This window comes from Stegostoma tigrinum, chromosome 12 (assembly GCF_030684315.1).
Source record: "Stegostoma tigrinum isolate sSteTig4 chromosome 12, sSteTig4.hap1, whole genome shotgun sequence".
Taxonomy (NCBI): domain Eukaryota; kingdom Metazoa; phylum Chordata; class Chondrichthyes; order Orectolobiformes; family Stegostomatidae; genus Stegostoma; species Stegostoma tigrinum.
The window spans coordinates 26,569,473-26,592,189 of NC_081365.1; the positions used below are offsets into that span (position 1 = coordinate 26,569,473).

The 22,717-nt window shown below is 38.3% G+C and overlaps 1 protein-coding gene across 1 annotated transcript in view; it reads right to left on the bottom strand.

The window, feature by feature from the left end:
- LOC125456893 (zinc finger protein 654-like) overlaps window positions 1-22,717 on the bottom strand; it is a 47,827-nt gene that overhangs the window by 19,591 nt on the left and 5,519 nt on the right. Inside the window, exons 2-6 of the mRNA XM_048540407.2 lie at window positions 18,432-18,577; window positions 12,916-12,997; window positions 12,578-12,713; window positions 5,395-5,597; window positions 2,273-2,409 (exon numbers count right to left, since the gene is read on the bottom strand). Coding sequence (XP_048396364.1) covers window positions 2,273-2,409; window positions 5,395-5,597; window positions 12,578-12,713; window positions 12,916-12,997; window positions 18,432-18,577 — 704 coding nt within the window. The remainder of the gene's footprint in view (window positions 1-2,272; window positions 2,410-5,394; window positions 5,598-12,577; window positions 12,714-12,915; window positions 12,998-18,431; window positions 18,578-22,717) is intronic.

Here is a 22,717-nt window from a genome sequence, read left to right on the forward strand (position 1 = left end):
CTCCTTGACATTTCCCCTCCTGGTTTAGGGAAAACAAATTTTATTTCAATGCCCCTGCAATTTCTACTAACTCTTCCTTCACCAACCATGGATTCATCTCACCAAGTTCTAGTCAGCTTTACAACCTAACAAGCACTCCGTCCTCTCTAGTAACAAGTTTCCTCCTGTGTCACAGTGGTTTGGGTAGCATCCACATTCGTGGCAAAGACAACTAGCTCTTCATTTTACACTTCAGTAATACCTTTTGCTTTCATATATAAATCGTCATTTTGGTCTCTAATCAGCCGTAATCCTTCCAAAACACCCTTTTATTCTTGATGTGTTCTTACAACTTTGGCCATCAGCCTCCCTTTGCATCTCTAATTTGTTTTTCTACCGCCCCTCTAAAAACTTTCTGCATTCCTCTTGGCACTCCATTGCATTTTCTCTCAGGCCTGTCATAAGCACACTTATTCTATATTTGAATTTCAAACTCCCTGTAAAACTAGGGATGGGTGGATTGGTTTGTCCTTTCACTTCTGAGAACTCCCAAACCATCTCTCTTCTTTGAAAGTAGTCCATTGTTCAGCCACAACTTTTCCCACCGATCTTTTGTTCCAGTCTATCTGGTCCAGCTCCGCTCTTGCCCCAAAGTAGATTGCCCTTTATTAATTATTCTTAGTCTGGATTGCTTATTTTCCTTCTGTTGTCAGCCTAAACCTTAGGACACAATGATCACTGCCTCCAAAATATCTTCCTACTGAAACCTGGAAATGGATTGGACCAAGTAGATCAAGAGCACTTTTTCTCGTTGAACAGGACACATACAGCTGCAGAAATGTTTCATGAACGTTTATCCCTTTCCATCCTTTGCTTTTAAAATACTATCCCAGTCTACATTCTGCAATCTTTTCTGAGCACCTTGCACCAAGGAATATTTAACATAGAAAAACCAAGTAGGAAGAGTGGGCCATTCAAGATTTACAACTTGAGGGTTTCTCAGTTCACCGAATGCAAACTGCCAAAATGCTTGGCATCCTTGGGCAACACAAGGGGTTGAATTGCAATTAATGAGCCCAAAGTATTCTATGCTCACTTTGAATACTTAGTGAGTGAAATGAAATGATCCCACTAAAACAGACGGGCATAGATGGAATCCCTGGCCATTAAGTCAGATCCTGAGCAGACCAGCTGGCAGGAGTATTCACATATCTTTAACCTCTCTCCTTGCTACACAATCTGAAGTCCACACCTCCTTCAAGACGACCACTATCATCCCGGTACCAGGGAGGCAACGTATCATTCTAGAGCCATGTTGGTGGCCACAGAAATGCCTCCTTATTCCCTTTACAAGTATGTCCATCGCATTCTCATTTTTTACTTCTCCCGCATGCAGCAGAAAGAACCGTGGTGCACAAATTTGGCTGTTGCTTTCCACCACCCCCATCCCCGACCGAGATGCAATATCCTTCAACATGAAACTTACAAAACAAAAATTCATCTTGTCTGTCTTACATGGGCAATCTCCTTTTTTATAAGAAAAGCAAGGATGATTAGCTCTAGATTAATCCACAAGAACCAAGCTTCACACAGCACCTTTCCCTGTGGTACACCACTCATTACATCTTGCCAACCAGAAAGACAGCCATTCATGCTTTCTAGTTCCTGATAACTAGCTAATCTTCTACCAATTACAATATGTTGCCCCTACATCATGGGCCTTTATCTTCCACAATAAGCACTGATTTGACAGCTTACCAAACTTCTTCAGCAAATTGAAGTACGGCACATCTACTGGTCATCCTTTATTGACAGTGTGTGTTATTTGAAACACGAATACATTTGAAAATTTACTGCTTGAATTTCTGGTATAGACTTCTTTTAAAATCAATGCTCATAAACCATGAAACCAAGACTATGAATTAAAACTGCCAAATCTGTATGGCTTTTCAGCAAAAGATATTTTTCCACTAAAGAAAATCACCTGTGTTTTAAATTATTTTTAGGAGCAGTTGAACACTGGAATTTTCTTAAATGGAACCCTGTATTAATTATAGCATATTACACAAGTAATTTCAAGAAAATTAATGCACTTTTTGGTTTGTTTACCTTATTCAGGTTTGTACTGCATGGGCAAATGGAGGATGCATATTCTACCAATATCTAATTTAATTGGAATGTCAATGCATATCTGCTTATTACCTGGTAGAGTATTTCCAAGTGCTATTCACACAGCACCAGTAATTCTATCCGCCAAACAAATGCCCACAATCTCAAGCAATAAAATATTTACCTAGTACAATACATGTCTCCATTTCGTAGCTGCTGAGTAAGGAATGCCACACACAAAATCCAAGCTAGTTCCACCTGCCCTTCTGAATCCAATCTACAAATAACATCAAGAGCTTCCTGGCAGTCAATTCTGGAAATCTGACATATGGGAAAAGAGGAGGAAGAAAGTCAAAGAACATTTTTAATCGATCTGTACTTCACAACATCATTAAGATCCAAGAGAAATATATCATTGTCAGTGACAGGTTTGTCTTTCCTTCGAACACAAAAAAGACAGTTTGTGCTCCTGTTCTACTTCTTTTCAGGATCACTTTTATTGATGTCAGTTTACAACTGCCTGAATTATTATATTTATATTCATTGCGGAATATGAGCTAGGGTTCTCTGAATTACTAGTCCAACACAATTTCACTACCACCTGCACACACAGTATATAGAAGATAAATTGATCACAGTTAGAAAAGTAGGCATACACACACATGGTATGCTATTTTAGAATGCCTTGGTAATCAGACTGAGACTCAGCTGAGGAGGAATTTCTTCTCTCAGAGGATGCATTGTCTTTGGAACTCCTTGTCACAAACAGCTGTGGGGGGGCAGATTCCTTGTGTATATTTAATACTGAGATAGATAAGTTCTTTATCAGTAGGGGGAAATCAATGGTAATGAGGAAAGGACAGCAAAGTGGAAGTCATAAGTGTCAGATCAGCCACTGAAAAGCCGAGCAGATTTGAGAGTCCAAATAACCTACTCCTGTTCCTATTTCTTATGGTCTTATACAACATTTGAAACCATACATATTAATGTGCTCATCATACTTAAAGGGACTCATACATTGGCATTGGTGTTAAAAAAAACAAATGCCCATTAGAAAAAGCACTGTCCATGCCAAACAAGAAAACATTAAATTTTATGCACTTAGGTCCAAAAGAGATTGCTTAGTGAAGAAGAGGCATAGATGAAGTGACATTTAAACGATACATTGGAGCAAAGAGTCAATAACGGGGAAATACTAAAAGGAGATTAAATTTTAAACAAAGACAAATAAAGTTTTACTGAATAGGTAATAAATGCCGCCTAAAGTTTACAAAGTAGGGCAGGAAGGCAAAGAGATTGCATGCATTCAAAATATAGAAGAATGCTAACCCAAATTTTGCAGACAAACATTGATAATATGAAAAATTATTGTCTGTTACAAATGCAGAAAATGTGTTATCTGAAATAATAAAAGAATTCAGGAAATATTCATCAGTTTAGGCAGCATCTACAGAAACAGAAGCAGAGTTGCTGTTTCAAGCCAAGCACTGGGAAAAGTTACAGGTGATGCAATAGTTATTAACAACTGAAAGGGAAATGTGGGAGAAGCACAAGGGAATATTTTCAATGGGGCTATAAGGAGGAGAGATTAAAATGAAACGGTTACAGGTCACAGGAAGAGGTAATGTGTCAAATGAAACAAATGTTGTGCCTAAAGGCAGTCAGAATGACAGAACTGAGAAAAATAAAATTTAAACCAAAAATAGCAAAAAGGGATCATAAATTACAATCTGAAATGCTTAATACAATGTGGTAGTAGTAGCGAACTACTCAACCCACCAAATCTGCTCTACCATTCAAAGAGACAATGGATGATCTGATAATCCTTTGCAAAACTGTAAAATGCCCACCTGAAAGATGTGATGTTATTTCTTGAACCTCATTAGGCCACTGCTAAAGGTTGATCAGAAAGATCATAGTGGGAACCAAATAGAGAATTAAAATGACAGACAACTGAATTTTTGGGCTCGTAATTATGACGTGAATGGAGGCATTTCAGAGAATGGCTGGCCAACTTAAATTAATTCTTCCCAATGTAGAAAGGTCTGTACTGTGAGTAGTGAAGGCAATGCAATAAATTTAAAGTTATGCAGGTAAATTATTGGTTCATTTGAAAGGAGTGCTTGAGGGCATGGACAGTGAGAAGGGAAACAATCAGGAAAAGTTTTGCATTTTCCACTCTGTGGAGATGGAGAGGGTTCATGGGCTGTCTCGAGAACTGCCCCTTTGTAATGCTGAATGGGCAGGAGGAGAAAGATGTTGCTGATAGAAACAGCATAAAACAGCCATTGAATAGAGGCTCAGTGGGTGAAAACTGAGGACACAGGGTACCTTAATGTGGTTCTGGTTGGGAGGGAAAGATGGGAGAGCAGAAATGCATTAAGTAGATGCAACAGGAACAGAGAAACTAGGAGAAGAGAACTGAAATTTTCCAGAAAGAAGGGTGAGAACGGCTAGTCAAGGCAGTTTTAGGAGCACATAGGTTTATAGTAAATATTTCCAGGGATACCAACAAGTAGAGAAAAGGAAAATGTCAGATATAGGCCATAAAGAGATTACAGAAAGGTGAAATAAGGGAACAAAACTGTTTAAATTTTGCAATTCAGGGGAATGAGGAAGAAACAATACACCATTAGTATGTCGGGGGAAAAAATGACAGAGGGGCTGTAGGACTGTAACAATGAACATTCCATATATTCCATAAAATACCATGCATAGTCAGGACCATGCGAGTACCCATAACAAGAGTTTTCATTCGAAAGAAGTCAGTGGAGTTAAAAGCGAATTGTTTAACAAGAGAACAAGTTCAGACAAACTAAGGTGGTTGGTGGTTATTGGGGATTCATCTGACCATGAATTGAGAAAGAAGCAGAAAGCCTTCAAAAGCAGTCAAATGCTCTTGTGGGATGCAGATACAGTGATTGTAAATGTCTGTTCCTAAGAGGAAAGTTTAATTGATAGATGGCATTGTAAGAATAAATTTATTTTCAAATTACTTATTTCTATATAAAAATGTATATTAGAGTACTTCAAAAGTAAAGTATTTTACCTACTTGCTCATTGCTACATAAGGTGTGTGGATTAGGTGGACTGGCTGTGCTAGATTGTCTGCAGTATCCAGGGATGTGTAGGTATTACATGGATAGAATAGGGGGCTGAGCTAGTGTGGATCAGTGCAGATTCGATGGGCCAAGTGGCCTCTTTCCACACTGTAGGGATTCTATAGTTCTAAGACTGCTGGAGTACTTCAAAATCTGACAACTGTTTTAAAATTTTACCCAAATGAAGCACATCATGCAACCTTACCTCCTGCAACAGGACTTCTTCTGGCGATGAGCGGCATAGCCACGTTAAAAACAAGTGGAGAAAGTACTTGTTTGTGCCGGTTTGAGGATGGTTTACACAGTATTTGGTCAACGTGATTGCTTCTCCAACATGCTTATACTTCATCAAGTATTTCACTCTATATTCAAAGAACACTGGAGATTCTGATCCCAAGTATTCATTTACTGTTTAAAAACAGGAAATGGACAGGAAGACACCATTAAATAAGGTTTGCCGCTGACATGCATTTTTATAATCTTAAATTAGACTAATCCATTTCTGTAAATAGCAAAATTAAGTACGATCGTACAGAGTCTAAAACTATTAAACAGTCTAATTACCAGACATTAGAACTGCAGATACAGGAAAACTACTTGCAAATTTATCAGTTTATTTTCATTACAAATTGAAATGGTCAACCTTTCCTGGAAAAAGAAACAGTCCTTCAAATTATACAGAAGAAAATAAATCTAGTGTATCTTTTAAAAATAAGGTCACATAATGAAGTCTAGGACATTTTCTTAGCAATCCCACCTCCACGTACTTTATCCTCATCCGTCAAAATTAGTAGATTAAGCACAATTTAGGAAGTTAATTACTACTCTATACAGAATGGTGCAGAAGAGTAGAAATGTTTAGCTGCGATCATCTTTGCCTCTCTAGTAAAACCTTACACTTACAGGCGGGCTTATAACTTCAATTTTTGTTTCAGTTCACTTAATAATTGGTACTTATGTCTCTAAGCATTCTTTCTGTAATACCATACGTTCAGCATTAACCATACTGAGGATAAAGATTCCAAAATTTACTGCTCTGTTTAGCTTACATTGTGCTGTTAGGAAGTGTTTAGCTACTAGCATAAATGTGCAAGTGAATAAGCTGAACATTTAAAAAAGAATATTTGAGTAGAACAGCAAAAAAAAACCTCTAACTGTATATACACAAACTATAATATCAAGAGCCATTGCCTAATTAAATTTAAGCTGTGTAATTTAAGTACCAGTGTATCAAATTGATATTAATTGATGCAAATAAGCATCTGAATCAATGATTTGCATGGACTATGCCCAAGTACTTAATAGGTTTGTAATTAAAACAAATGTGGTTGACTAGGTAATTCCCTTCGCTGCTTTAATCACAACTGCTTAGATGATCAAGGGAATTCCAATCTCCTTGTGCTGGTTGTTTTTCAAATTTTCAGCTAGCACGTTGGTGATGTGAAGGTGAAATATCACAGGTAAACAAATTTCTGGCAGAGCTTTGGTATTTTATTAATTTTTAAAACCCAGTGTTGAATAAATGTAATGATCCATTGACAGTCCAACAAGTATAAACTTAGCTTAAAAAAAATCTCAGGTTTCAATTCTATTATCCAAACTATTATGCATCAAGTTGAGCTGAGCTAGGGCTGTGGTAATATTGCCACAATCTACTCCATGCCTTGAGACTGCTAGGATGAAGGGCAGAAAATAAATAAGCTAGGATTTTTGCTTCAATTCAAGGGCTTCTGCTAGCAAATGCAAGTGCGTGGAAATTAAACTAAAGCAGAATTTGTCTTGTCATTACCTACATTGCTCATACGCCCACTAAATCTCCACATCTAGTTTCACACATGGAGACTGATGGACGAACTATACAGATCCAGACTGTATTCCAGAATAAAGGAAAAACTGATGGAATTTTGAGACGTTACCACTATTCCATACACACAAATACTTATCCAGTCACCACTCCAGTTCTCAGTATGTTCTTAAAAAATAAACCATCTATTCTCAATCAGTTTGTGTAAAAGGATTATTTATTCAATTGTCCCACCTTGCATTTTGAACTGATTAAGACTGGATGGAAAACAAAAACAAATCTGCTCACCTAACTATAACTGGTCTTTTGAGAACTCCAATCTTTGAATAACCACATTCATTTTGCTACATATCTGAAGAAACACACCACATGTCATCCATCCATTAATTTGCTCTTGATGTTTAAATTCTAATTTTGCTTTAATGAAATATTTTGGGTTTTCTAATGAGTATTGTTATGACTCATGGGGGTAGTAATTGGGCATGATTACTAAGGGATGTCCAGCCAACAGACTAAATAGTTACTTATTCAGTTTTGGACGGCACCATACTTATCAGTTTATAACAACCCACGATGCCTGAGATTAATGCACAATAATCAATCTTCCCTAGATTCTGAATGGAGTTGCCTACCAAAATAGTGATTCAAGGCTTCTCTGATTGGATTTTCCGCTAAGTTTCTGTACTTATATCCTTCCTTGCTCAGGTAGAACTTCAATTTCCTGAATATTTTATTTTCCCAGGGCTTCAAGCTGTTCACACAACAAAATAACAGCAAATGACAATAGATTTGACAAATTTTCCTTTACATTGTATATTTCGGTAACCTACACGGGACATATTACAGCCCCACTCAAATTTGTGTCAGATTGTTTTGTACTATTGAAAATTCAACTGTTACTCAATAAGAATAAATGCAAAATTACATTGTGCTGCCTTTCTAATACCATCTCGTTAGATTCGAGACTCTCCAAATTTAATCTCGAACAAGCAGCAACAATAACATTCAATAGATTTTTGATTTTACGATAGAGTAACTTGTTACATTTAACATTATGCCAACATTTATCAACTTTGAGCAATCAAATTATCAAAAACTAATTAAAAAATCCAAAGCTGTATCCCAGGATATTAAAGGAAGCAGTTACAGAGATACTGGATCCACCAATAGTCATCTTCCAGGAATCCTTAGATTCTGGAAAATTCCTAGAGGATTGGAAAAATGCCTATGTAGGATCATTATTTTAAAAGGGAAGGAGACAAAAATCTAGTAATTAAAATCAGTCATCAGGAAACAGTTGAGACTGCAATAAAAGATATAATAGTGGACCACTTAGAAATACAGGGCAGGTATGCTTTAAAAATGATGCCTGACAAATTTACCAGGCTTCTCTGCGATAACAAACAGGATAGAAGAGGTAGCATTATATGCGTTACGTTTGCATTTTCAGAAAGAATTCGATAAGTTAACAGACATCAGGCAACTTGATAACAGCCCATTGTGTTGGAGGTGGTACATCAGTATGGGTAGAGGATTGGCTAACTAATAGAAGACAGAGTAGGGATACGGCGGATTTTTTTCAGGATGGCAACTCGTAACTCATGGGGTGCCACAAGGATCAGTGTTGGGGCCACAATTATTTACAATGTATATTTATGACATGGATAAGGAAAGTGAACGTACCTTAGCTTATTTTGTGGATGACAAAAATAGATGGAAAGGCAAGAGGTGAGGATGTCACATTGTCTGCAGTGCACTGCAGACAGGTTGAATGAGTGGGCAAAAACTTAGCAGATGGAATATAACGTGGGGAATGGGAGGTTATGCACTTTGGCAGGAAGAATAGAAGAACTTACTGTTTTTCAATTGGAGAAAGACCACAGAAAGCTATAGAACAGAGGGTCTGAAGACTCAAAAAGCTAGGATCCAAGTTGTGTGTAACAGGGAAGGTAAATGGAATGTGGGCCTTTATTTCAAAGAGAGTGAAGTATAAAATTAGGGAGGGTTTGCTAAAATTAAACGAGGTACTAGTCGGACCAGAGCTGGAATACTGAACATGTCTAAGCCCGAGAGGCTGTCCGAAGAAGGTTCACTGGGCTGATATCAGGGTTGGAGGGGATATTGTATAAGGTGGGCGTGAGTAGATTGGGCCTGTACTTATTGGAATATTGAGGAATCAGAGGTGATTCCAATGAAAGATACAAGGTTCTTGGAGGACTTGATAAAGTTGACGCAGAAAGACTGCTTGCCATTGTGGGAGACTCTAGGATCAGAGAGTATAGAGTCAGATTAAGGGATTGTATATTCAAGAGAGAGAGGAGGAATTTCTTGTCCGAGGGTTGTGAATCTTAAATTTCTTTACTGGGTCATTAAGTATTTTCAAGACTGAGATTGACAGATTTTTAATCAGTGAGGAAAACAACAGTTATGGGGAAAAGACAGGAAAGTGGGTTAAGAATTAGCAGATCAACCATGATCTTGTTGAATGTCATAACAGTCTCAATGAGCTGAACAGCCTTTATGGACTTACAATATGGATGAAATAATTGAAGGAATTTGAACAAAGGACAAGCATTGTGACATTTTTCAAAACAATTTAAATTTGATCTACTGGTTTTAAAAAGTAAAACAAGATTAGCTCTGATAATGAGAAATGTCACCCACCAAGTGTCCTGATCAATTAGTATGTTAGCTGGTTTTAACAGCCAAACCATTTTGATCAGTGTTTTTCTTTTAAAATAACATGAAGACAAACTAAGTTCAACAGAATTAAAACATATGGACATACAAATTAGGTGCAAGAATAATGTTTGCAGACTGATTTCCAAATGTCAAATTAGGCAGAAAAAATGACTGAAATTTACAAAGACGATTCTGTAATCTGTAGTTCAGTGCCACTCCTTCTTTTCCACCTTTCCGTTCAGAAGCCCGAGTCCCCTCTAAGGAAACCTAGGCAGAAATGCATCTGTGACAAACAGGCAGGCAACTGGAAATTATGATCCCTATCCAAGTTGGCTGCCTGGACCTGCTAATTTGGCCAGGTCCAGAAACAAAGCCCCAAGAAGGTCCTCTGACATATCCACCACTCTGCACCAGGTACCCAAAGAACAATCAAAGGTTTTTCAACATAACTTAACAGGGGGGATCCACCCACAACATATACGTGGTTCACAATCTCCACAACATGTAGAATAAGTAGTTGAGCTAGGAAACCATGAACTACCTTAACTTATAACTATCCACTGTTGCTGCAATCAACACCCTTCATCCAATGTCCCTGACGGAAAGCTGCAGGACTCATGTAGACATTCCTCCAATCGGGACCTGCACCATCCAGTAGAATAGAATAGGGGTATCCAGGCAGTGAATAAAGGAAATAATAAAATGTGAGGCTGGATGAACACAGCAGGCCAAGCAGCATCTCAGGAGCTTGGCCTGCTGTGTTCATCCAGCCTCACATTTTATTATCTTGGAATCTCCAGCATCTGCAGTTCCCATTATCAGTGAATAAAGGAAGATAAGTGGATGGTGCAAATGCAGAAGCCCATACAAGGAAAATCCTCCATGCCACTGAAAGGACGCAAAGAACCCAAGTTGTGGGTGCACACTCCTTAGAAAAGTTCTGCAACCTAGGGCTGATGAGCAATTGTACTTGAGCAAGTAATCTTAAGCCTAAATTCGTTATTCTGGATACTTAGAGGAAATAGTTTCTAGCAATAAATTTATATAAGTGCCTGTTAGAGATATTATAACACATCAAAAGTACGGATTCAAGCCCCTCCTGCTTCACAGGTGTTATGACCCAACCTTCTGGTTCAGAGTAGTGACATTACCACGACACCACAAGAGCCCTAATTTTTGAAGAATTATTTTTAACCAATCTCTACGACAAGTTATTACATGTCACTGGATTAAATAGGACTTGAAATTGGAACTTAATGCCCCAGAGGAAGGAACACCAGTGTACCACAACAGTCCCAAGAACCCAGCTCTTAGCTTTTGAATCAACTTGTTCAGGAATGTAAGGACATCTCTGGAGCAGATGACATTTGAATTAATAAGTCCAAAGAGCAATTGTTCTCCAACGCCAGACTCGTCCTGGCTTACCATAAGACCATAACACAGGAGTGGAAGTAACCTTTGAAAGGAACCTGCATTTCTAGCTCTGATACTCACCTCCGGTGCTCTATCATTCAACAAGATCATGTCTGACCTGATCGTCCCAAAGAGACTACCCTCAATAACATTTCAAACACTTTTCAAGAATCTATCTCTGCCTTCAAATGATTCAAATCAATGATTCTTTCTTTACCCCTCAAAAGGCAGTGCAAACAAAGTCCAAAGATTTATGACCCGCAGGAAAACAAAAATCTATCTTAAATGGCTGGTTCCCTATTTTTAAAATGACTCTTGGGTTCTGGATCACCCCACAAAAAAAAAATCTTTTAAGATGTAAATGGACATGAGTTCAACAGGAAATATTTCAAGCTTTCAAAGTAAGTGCTAGAAATACTCAGAAAATAGGAACTGCAGATGCTGGAGAATCTAAGAGGACAAGGCATAGAGCTCAGCAAACACAGCAAGCCAAACAGCATCAGAGGAGCAAGAAGGCTGACGTTTCGGGCCTAGACCCTTCTGAAGTGTCTAGGCACGAAACCTCAGCTTTCCTCTTCCTCTAATGCTGCTTGGCTGCTGTGTTCATCCAGCTCTACATCTTGTTATGCTAGAAATACTCAGCAGGTCAGGAAACATTGAATTTCTCTCTCCAAAAACAGTGCCAGAACCACAGTATTTCAAGCATTTTTATTTTGTTTCTGACTTCTAGTATTTGCAGTGCTTTACTTTTCATAAATCAGGAAAATTCGCAGTTCTGGCCAAATGGAGTCACGGGTTGAGCAATAAGAGACTTTTACTGGCTCAGATTAACCTACTGGCAGAGCAGCACTTGCAAATGCTTTGCTGGTACATCATGGTACAACTTGCTCACTTTATCATCTCCTGGAACTTTTACCTTTAAATAATTATGCATGTAGTCAAGTTATTACTCTGGACTAAGTTTCAAAAGGGGATTAGTTAACTCAGTTGAATGAGTGGCTGGTTTGCGATGCTAACAGTGCAAATTCAAATCGCGCACCAGTTAAGACTACCTTGAAAGAATTTCCATTTCGGCTTCTCCCCTTGCTTGAGGCATGGTGACACCCTCAGGTTGAACTAATACCAGTTGTCTCTCTCAATGATCTGGTGAGACAATGGCACCTTTACCTAAGCTTCCAGAAAATTTTCACTCGAAGTTTAAAATTCAACCCCAAAACTAGGAGAGCAGAACAGAAGAGGGGTAGCTGCTAAAGCCTTAACAGTGTGCATTAATAAGGGCATCCAAGTTCTTCAAAAATACAGGAACAGCAGACAGGGAAAATGCTATATGAAATAATACTACTGCAGCTCAACATTCTGTCAAAGGCCATCCTTGAATAAGGTCAAGCCTAAAATTCAAGTTTTAGCAATGCCAGGAGTACTTGGTGAAACATTTCAACCGAGATTTCAGGGAAATAAAAGTGTTGTTATTAATCTGCTCCATACGTACCTAATTCCTGAGTTACTAACTCTTGGTTAAGGATAGACACCAGTACTGGATTTTGCCATGGGCCTCCATTTCTACTCAACCTGATTAGTACATCAAATTCTGCATTTAAGTCATTTTGCAAAACGTTGTGACATTCCTGTAGGGAAAATGTAAATTAGAAATTTGAAAACAGGGTCATAAATACAATGTTTTAAAATAAGAGATCTGACAAGAACAAGTGACAAAGGAAGCATACTCTAACATAACTTGTTCTTTCAATCGCTTATACTTACTATGTAGAAACTAATTTATGTAATTAACAAAGTTTCTAGGACATTCATACAAACAAAAAATATTACCTGAATGGTATTTAAAAATTCTTCCCAGAACCCTTTAGATGAATCATCTTCAATGCAATATAGCAATACTTCAAAGCAGCTCCTATAAACAATACAGTAAAGTTGAAGGCAGAATCTGTACAAATATTCCAGATCTTTGGAGACGACACAACAATTGCAGTTCTTGGTCTCCAAACAAATGCTTCAAAACCTCAAGTATAAAAATTACGAGCCAGAAGCTAAGCCACACAAAAATCAGCCAAACTTTGATAACAGCTGATGCTGGAAATACTCAGGAGGTCAGACAATATCTATGAGGAAGGAAAGAAAGTTAAATGCTTCATGTAAAAGACTTTTGTCAGCTGCCAAATTACATGTACCTTTTGTAAATTTCTAGCAGCACATAATGAGAGTTTTCTATGGCATACCACTGCAAACATAGGCTCATGTTGGAAGGTATGTATTGATCCAATGGTTACATTCTCAACAGTTGAATTTGTTCAGCTTAAAAAAGGAAAGCTTACATAAATATATCCCAATTCTTTTCAGGATGCTACCACTCCTCAGTTATGCACCGATGATTGAATAAAAGACATTTTAAAAGCCACAAATGGATCATGAATGGCAAGGTACCAAAAATATCACTAGTTTTGGTTCAAAAGGGAAAACAGGTCATTGAAATTGCATACGATTCAAGAGTCATCCTAAATACTTGGGAATGTTGGCATTGCCAGAATCGTTTGCATTCCATAAAAATTTAAACTAACACACACCGTACCACATCTGATAGTTTTAAATGTCTTATTGTATGCAATTACAGTCGCTCTTTCCTGCAGAGCAAGATTCCACAAACAGTAATTTAATGAATGATCAATGAAGCTGTTTTTGGTTGATGGAAAAATGGAAGGCCAAGTTTCTGAGCAGTCCCAATTCATCACCAGTTAATGCAGTGACCGTAAATAGCAACAGACCGGACCCCACTATCAGACCAAACTATTAGCCTGAAATGTGTTTCATTCTGGAGGGGATCTGGAGCTCTCAATCGTTTAACCAAAAGTATACTTTCAGCTGAGCCAAGTTAATAATTAAGTAATGAAATATATACTGCATGATAAGCGAAGCGCCTTCACCCATTTCTGAGTGTTGAGACTGCCACAAAATGTTTTTGATGACTCAAGAAAAGTACTGTGGATACTGGAGATCTGAAATATAAAGTGCTGGAGACTCTCAGCAAGTCTGACAGCATCTATGGAGGGAGAAAGAGGCGATTAAAATTAGCTTCCATATGACTGCTCAGAAAAGACTTTCCTATTTAGCGTATGAAAAAAGGTTCAAGTGCTCTAGTACTGCATTACACTGTAAATGGTTTTTAACATCAATGCAAAAATCTGAACATAGAGAATCCAGGTTTATCAAAACAAGGCAGAATTTCATGTGGATTGTTACCCCAGAGTTGACACAAACGAGCTAATAGTGCTGTGTAGCAATATGTGTAATGATAATCAGAGGGTGACAGGAGAGGATAGCGTGTACAATTACGGAAGTACATCAATAAATAAGGTCAAAGGTAAGGAAAGAGACAACATTCGAAGCTCTTAATCTTAATGCATGCAGCAATCATAACAAGGTGGGTCAAATGACATTGCTTCTGCCATAATAATTAAAATTCTGCAAAGATGGATAAATTGATAGCAGAATACACAAAACATACAATTTAACTACTTCAGAGACAAGATTGCAAAATGATAACAGCCAGGCTCTGAATATTCAGGGTTGTTTGACATTTTAAAAGTATAGAGGGGAAAAGGGGGAAAAAGCTCTCCTAACAAAGGATGAGATTGATGCTCTCATGCTGCCTAATCCAGGCAAGCAAGGCCATGGCACATCAGAAATTCACATTCAGTTTAAGGCCAAGAATGTCCATCGGAAGTAAGAAATCTAAACTTAAAAGTAACTAATGCAAGATCTTGAAGTAAAAGCTGGCTCATGTGGACTGGGCAAATGTTTAGAGATAAGATGGCAGAAAAGCAGTGGCAGACATTTATGAAGACATTTCAAATCTTTCAAAGATATATTCCATTGAGAAAAAAGATAGAGAACAATTTATTGTCTGAGGGTAACCGCAAATCTTACAAATGTTGTCAGAAGAGATGTACAATGCAGCCACAGACTGATGAAACTTCAGAAAACAGCAAAGGATGACCAAGAAAAGGGAGAAATTACATCAGCATGAGCGAAAACTGTCTGAAAAGTCAGAATATGTTTAAATATATAAGAAAGAAATGAGCAGCTAAGACAAGTACTGGCTCCACAGAAATCAGTCTAAGTAGCAGACTTCTGCATTAAGCGTTCTGTATCTATCTTTACAGTATAACACAAAGTACAGCAAGAATAGGAGAAACGTCAAATAATCTCTGATACCAGAGAAAAAGTATTAAGAAAATAAATGGAACTAAAAGCTAGCAAGCATCCTGGACTCATTGGCCTCCATCCTAGAAGAAGGTGGTGCCGAAATGTGGATACATTGGCCGCCATCTTCCAATACTGTCTAGATTCTGGAAAAGGTCCATTAAACTGGAATTGTACAAATGTAACATCTGAATTCAAGAGGGAGGCAAAAAGCAAGTGTATGATAGATAGCAAGAATTGTGGTACTAGAGCCAAAGTGAACACGGTGTGAAGCTGGAGGAACACAGCAGGCCAAGCAGCAGAGAAGCAGGAAAGTTGGCATTTTGGGTCAGGATCCTTTCGCAGAAACTTCCCTGGACACTCTAGTTAGTCTCACACCTGTTATCGGAGAAAATATCAAGAAATGAGGGGGTGGTAGTTGGATTGTTAGAAAATCAGGCAATCAAAACATTTCTGTAATAGGTAAATTGTACTTGACAAAACTAAATTCCTTTGGAGAATGTAATAAGTAGGATGGATAATGGGGCACCAGGAAGTTTGTTTTTAAGTGTTCCAAAAGGTATTCAATAAAATATCAGACAAAAGGTTACCATACAAGAAAGAGCTAATGATGTTAGAGGTGATAGCTTAGCATACATAAAAGGATTAGCTAAACAATGGGAAACAGTCATTACTAAGGGTCGGCTTTCAGATTACTGGTTAGTTTGCTAGGAGTACCACAACTAGCAGCACAGAGACTCAAATAATTAATCTACAATAACTTAGACAAAAATTTGGCAGATGGAAAACATTGCGGCAAAAACGCATGGTTGGCCACTATCTCAGGAAGAACAGAAAATCAGGATACTGGTTAAATGAGAAGATACTGCCGAATCCTGTAGTAAAAGAGGGATTCTTGCATCCTTACTAATGAATTACAAAATAGATGGAAAGTTGGTACAGTATGCATTCAGCAAGGTCAACCATATGTTGAATTTGTATTCCAAGTTGGAACATAATCACAATTGTTACAGCACAGGAATTGTTTATTTGCAGTATGATCTAGTGCCAGTCTCCTGCTTGTCAACCATATCCGTGGGCACCATATTTATTCAAATAATTGCCCAATGCCCTGCTGAATGCCTCAAACGAACCTGCCTGTACTATATTTCCAGGCATTCCAAACCAAACCTTAACTTCTCAGTGTGAGAGAGTTTTTCTCACATCACCCTTGCTGAATTTGCAAATCACATTAAGTCTATGCCTTTTTATCTCTTTTCTCTTAGAAGAGGGAACAACATCTCCCAATCTACTCTATCCAGCCTACTGACCATTTTGTAAACCTCTACTGAACTGTTCTCAGCTGCTTCTCTCAAGAGAACAATAGTCACAGGGTCTTCAAGCTATCCTTGTAATTGAAGTTTCTCATTCCTGAAACCATCTTGTAAATATTGTATAAGTAGTTTTGCTGTACTTGCTACATGACAGATTGTATTTGTATGTAGCCTTCTCATGATCTTATGATGTGCACAGGATTTGGGAGACAATGAATTCAACTACAGGTAACATACACATGAAAAAGAGAAAGAGAAAGGAAAAGGCAATAATGCAGGCCAGCAATATGGGCAATAATATCTGGGATGTTTACAGGGAGACAGATTACACAAACATAAGAGGGAATCAATAAACTCACCCATCATTTGTGTCAAGATAGACAAATACATAACACACACAGCCATAACAACAGGCGTAACCTGATCATTAAGAGGAATTTTTTCCTTAATTCACTCACGGCACATGGGTGTCACTGTCTGGGCCAGCATTTATTAGCCATCCTAGTTGCGCTTGAGAAGGTGGTAGCTTTCTTGACCCACTGCAATCTATGTGCTGCTTGGGAATTCCAGGATTTTGAACCAGCAGTGGAAGAACGAATGGGGGTACATTTTCAAATTGGATGATGAGTGGCTTATTTATTTTTTTTTTGGGGGGGGGGGGGCTGTGCACGCGCTGCGGGTGATGTTCTCATGCTTCTGCTGCCCTTGTCCTTCTAGATAGAAGTAGTCATGGGTTTGGAAGATAACCCCCCAGGAGGCGATATTGACAGTTCAGCAATAGTAATACCATTGTAAGGTTATAATTCAGGGTTGGCTGAAATTGCCTAGAAAATAGGTTAAAGGATAAGATGATAGGAAATTGACCATCCTGAGCCTGATGGCTTGCATATTAAAGTCGTAATAACAAGTTGCTACGGGGGGGGGGGGGGGGGGTGGTGGTGGTGGAAGAGAGCGCAGTGGTTGGGGGGGGGGGGGGGGTGAGGGAAAGAGACTGGTACACTAAAATCAAATCAAGATAAATGGGTCACTTTCAGACTGCAAACTGTAATGAATGAAGTGACAGAGGAATCAGTGCTGGGGTCTCAATTGTTTACAAGCTACATTAATACCTTGAAGAGAAAATGCATTACCACATTTGCTGTCAATACTAGGAGAGGTAGGAAACCAAGATATGGAGGTGATGCAAGCTAAAGGATGTGGAAAGATTACAGATCATAGCCAGAAATCTGACAGATGGGATTAAGGAGGAAAAAAAAATTGAGAAACTATCACTATGCTGGCAAGGAAAAAGAAAAATCTTATTCAAATGGAGAGACTTCGTAAAGCTACCATACAGATAGAGATAGGTGGCCTCAAACATGAAATCATGAAAGGTTTAGTTTACTTACCCATGTTTGATCTAATATTATGAATTACACAGTACATGGAACAGTAAACATGCATTAGAAGACAGTTCAAAATATAAGCGCATGTACGAAAATACAGAGTAAAGGCCCACTTTGTTAAAGCTTTCCTTATAAGGCATCTGCTTCATACCAGGGACCCAATGAGTGACCCTCCTCAAGAGCCTCCAAAGCCAACTGTATCCTTTTCAATTAATGATAAAGCAAATCGTACTCTAGGTGCAACATCTCCAATGCCTGAAAAGTGATTTGCAAGATTTCCCTACTTTTATACTTCTTCACCCTTGTAACAAAGGCCAACATTCTATCTGCCTTAACAAGTATTGGATGTATGTGACGGTGAAACAATTAACGTTTAACCACATTTCTAAAACAAAAAAATAATAAAATGGATTTTTAAAAAATTACTTACAATGCCAGGCGGCTCAAGACGTATTGGATGTGTTCACATTCTGGAGCAAGAAAGGGTCTAGCTTTGGTAAAACAGCAAACAGCACTCTTAAGCACATGAACGAGTGGCAAAGGTACCTGCCATCTCCCAGCATGCCATTCAGTTACCTGTTTGGGGAAGAGAAGATTGGAGGTTAAGTATTGTTTCAAAACCTCAACTATTAGTTTCAACACTTGTTATTTCACCAAATAAAAGTTCCCTGACGTTTCTGAATCAAAATCTAAACTTTAAGTACAGTTGTCTTGTAGATAAAATCTGAAGTTGACACTTCATAAATGATACCATTTAGTTCTGCTTATAAGGAGCAACCAAGCTTTGGTGAATTACTCTAGAATGCAGAGTAAAATCTAGGAGATACACAAATTCAAGGGTTGTTACATGATAATATCATGAAGTACTTGGTGCCTCATCCCTGACAGCCCCTTGACCTGGCATCACAATTAAACTGCCAACAAGACAGGAAAAAACATGGCAGAGAGATCACATCAATCAAGATATAGCGGCAGGATAGAAAGCGTTTGGACTCTGTGCCTGCATGCTACCGCACACCTGGCTGGCCTTTTTGTTTTTCTTCATTTCTGAATTTCAGTTTTGTGTCAAAGTTCACCTTTTTCTCTTTACTGTGACTGTGATGGTGGAAGGCATTGGCGAGGACCTGCAATGGCAGCAACAGTGTGGTGGATCTGAACGTCCGGTCCTCGTGGCCATAGCGGCTACAGTTTTATCAAAGGCTTCATTGTCAGTGGGTCTGGTCTGGTCTGTTCTTCCTGGCAATAGTTTCAGTGGTTGCTTTAGTGGTGGTGGATAGTGGTTCCCGTTCATTTCTCACAGCTATAACCATGGTTACAGGCAGCGACAGAAGTGGTGACAGTTTCAGTGTTAGTGATTTGGTGGGTCCAGTCTGTCCTTCCTTGCTTTCTATGGCAGTGATTTCAGTGTCAGCTTCAGCAGCATGGTGGGTCCGGTCTAGAAATCCTCTCAGGTGGCTGCAGCAGCATGATCCTGTAGCTAATCCAGATTGTCATGGAGGGAGCAAAAGATTAACTTTGTCCCAAATTTGTCTCAATTTTTTAAAATAATTTCTGTAACTAAGATGGCAAATTGTGGCAACTTTTACACATCCCACTGTATTTACATAAATACAAGTGACAATAAAGTGCTATTCTATTCCTCGTTGGCAGATTTTTGCAAAGTCAGCAAAACATTATTGAACCACTGTCGACCCGGGCCGCCATTACTCTGGCAGTTTTCGGAAAATAGCACTTACTGCTAGATGACACCTTGCTAATTAATGTGTTGTTTCAGTAGTTTGAATTGAAGCAAAAATATTAGTTATTAAAGGTGATGCCACTTTAAATCCTTAAAATACATTATTTAAGGAAATCATTTTGTTTATGAATTTGACTGCTAATGATTTGACTTGTGAACTGTCAATTCAGCAAAAGTACACTAATCTAAAACAAAAGCTTAGGTGATCAAAAACAATTAATTAGATTTTTTTTTCCAACTCAGCAGCATGTAAACAAATTTCGGTTATTTAAATGAAAATAAGTCCCCCAAAATTGTCACAAACATGCTAACAATTATGTCTTTTGCAACATGCTGTCACATGATTGCAGACAAGCAACAAATTTCCTCTTAAAAAATACTAACTTTGGTTTATTTTATTTCTTACTTATTCTTAATTATCACATCAAATGATCGGGATGCAACCACCCAAGTTCCGTACCTGCTCCACTTCAAACAATCATAATTTATCCCCATCCCAATGTTGAATAGCATAGACATGTTTATTAAACATAAAATTGTAATCCTGGAGTGTGTTTGGTCCAATGACTGTATATATCCAGTTTACACAATGTACCCATAATTCAAATGGGAATTCTACAGGAGAATAATCAAGTTCAAAAAAAGTTGAACCGCGATTCTATCACCAAGTAAAAAGTGCCTTTAAAAGTACTTTACAGTAACAAAGAAAAGATCGACGTGGAAGAATATTTTTAAGCCAAATTTTAATCATCTTTATTTTGACTTAAGATAATCTTGTCACTGCATATCTTAAACTACGAATTGGCATTTTAAAAAACTGTAATATCGGCTTTAGGCATTGTATGATGTTATCTTCTCACTTTACCTTTGCAGTTCACTTTATTGCCTTGATTCTCAAAAAAATGCAGCATCTTATAGAATATGCATCTCTAATTGGATTTGACAGCATTGTCAAGTCAAAAATGAGGGAAATTGAAACAGTCTAGCCTATTAGATGCAGAGATGAACTAAAAACATCTAGCCTTGTCCAAGGCAAGCAATCTTCTGGTGAAGCTAGCATCCCAAAACCCTAAAGAAATGTAGATGTGAAAGTAGGGTCTTAACAGACCATAGAGCTGCTCTCTCATTAGAGACAGATTACTGGCATTGGTTTGACCTGCGGGGCATCACATTTCAAGTGTGGAGAGAGGTTGAGGTGGATGGTTTTTCATGGTAATCTCAGCAAAGGCAAGAATTGAACCAATGCTGCTGACATCATGCTGCATCACAAACCAGCTATTCAGCCAACTGAGCAAATTTTTTGCAATAATGGACAAACATTCCATTTGCTCTCCCAATTACCCACTGAACTTGGATGCTAGCTTTGAGATTGATGGACGAGTACATCTTCATTCTTCTGTCTGCAGTCTTCTAATGTCACTGGCTACTTGAGTAATAGTCAGATCCTCTATTCTTCCTGCCAAAGTTCATAATCTCACATTTTCCCAAATTACATTCCTTCTGCCAAAGGTCTGCTCAGTTAACCCACAACTCTCTGCTGTCATCATCACCACTTAACTTCCCAATGATTTTTGGGTCATCCAGAATCTTGGCTGCCGTAAATTCACTTTCCTCATCCAAGTCATTACTATAAATTGCAAATAAATGTGGCCCCAGTGATGAACCCTCTGGTACTCCACTGGTTATAGGGTGCCATCCTGAAAATACCCACTGATCCAAATTTGTCTATGAGTTAGCCAATCCCCTACCCACGCAAACAGAAAACCTCCAATTCCATAGGCTTTAAACAAGCAGCCAGGTGTGTTATCAAACCCCTTCTGAAAATCCAAATGTATTACATCTAGTGCTTTACACTTATCTAATGCCTTTATCAAAGAATACTTGTGCATTTGTCAGGCATGATTGCTCCTTCATGAAGTCATGCTGACTTTGTTTGATCATGCACAAATGTAAATGTTCTATATGATTTATAATAGGGTCTAACATTTTCCAATAACAGATGTGAAGCTATCTGGCCTATAGTGTCTTTTTGCCTCCTTCCATTTTTAACCAAAGATGCTATTGATGGCAGTATTCTAATCCTCAGGGATTTTTTTTCAGAATCTAAGTATCCCTGGAAGATTACTACCAGTGCATCCACTATCTCTGTAGCTATTTCTACTAATAGCCAAGGAAGCATTCCATCAAGTCCAATGGATTTCAGTCTTTTGCCCCATTAGTTTCCCTAGCACATTTTCAACTAGTGATATTTATTATACTTATTTCCTCCGCTCAGATCTGAAGGAGTGTCACTGGACTTGAAACATTAATTCTGCTTTCTCTCCACAGATGTTGCCAGACTTGCTGAGGTTTTCCAGCAATTTCTGTTTCTATTTCTGAGTTCTAGCTTCCACAGATTTTAAATTTAAGTAGGTAACCGCTGACAGTTAGAAAATAAGAGTTAACATGGCATTGCCAAAGGGAAACTGTGAATTAAGACTCACAAATAGTTGTGAGATGCGACTCCAGACCGGACCAAATGGTTGACTTTTAACTGCCCTTGAAATGGCCCTTACAAGTCACTCAGTTCAAGGGGCACTTAAGCATGGTAATTTAGTAATAAACATTGACTAAAACTAGCAACATCCACCTTCCATGAACAAATGAAAATAGTACATTTGGATTTCCACTTCAGCAAGTACAGAAGACTACTGTTCAAATTGACAGACATGTGAGAATGCTTCGGTACAGAGGAATCTGAATGCCCTCGTAGAAGAATCACACAGTTTGCAAACAGGTACACAACAAATATTTTGTAAAGTAAATACAATGTTAGTCTTTATTGCAAAAAGGCACAATACAAATATTTTATGTTGACACTGACGACACTGCACCCAGAGTACTCTGTAAAGTTTTAGTCTTCTTATTTAGGAAGGAAATACTTGTATCGGAAGCAGTTCAGACAAAGCTGACTGGTGATTCCTGCTATGAAGAATGGT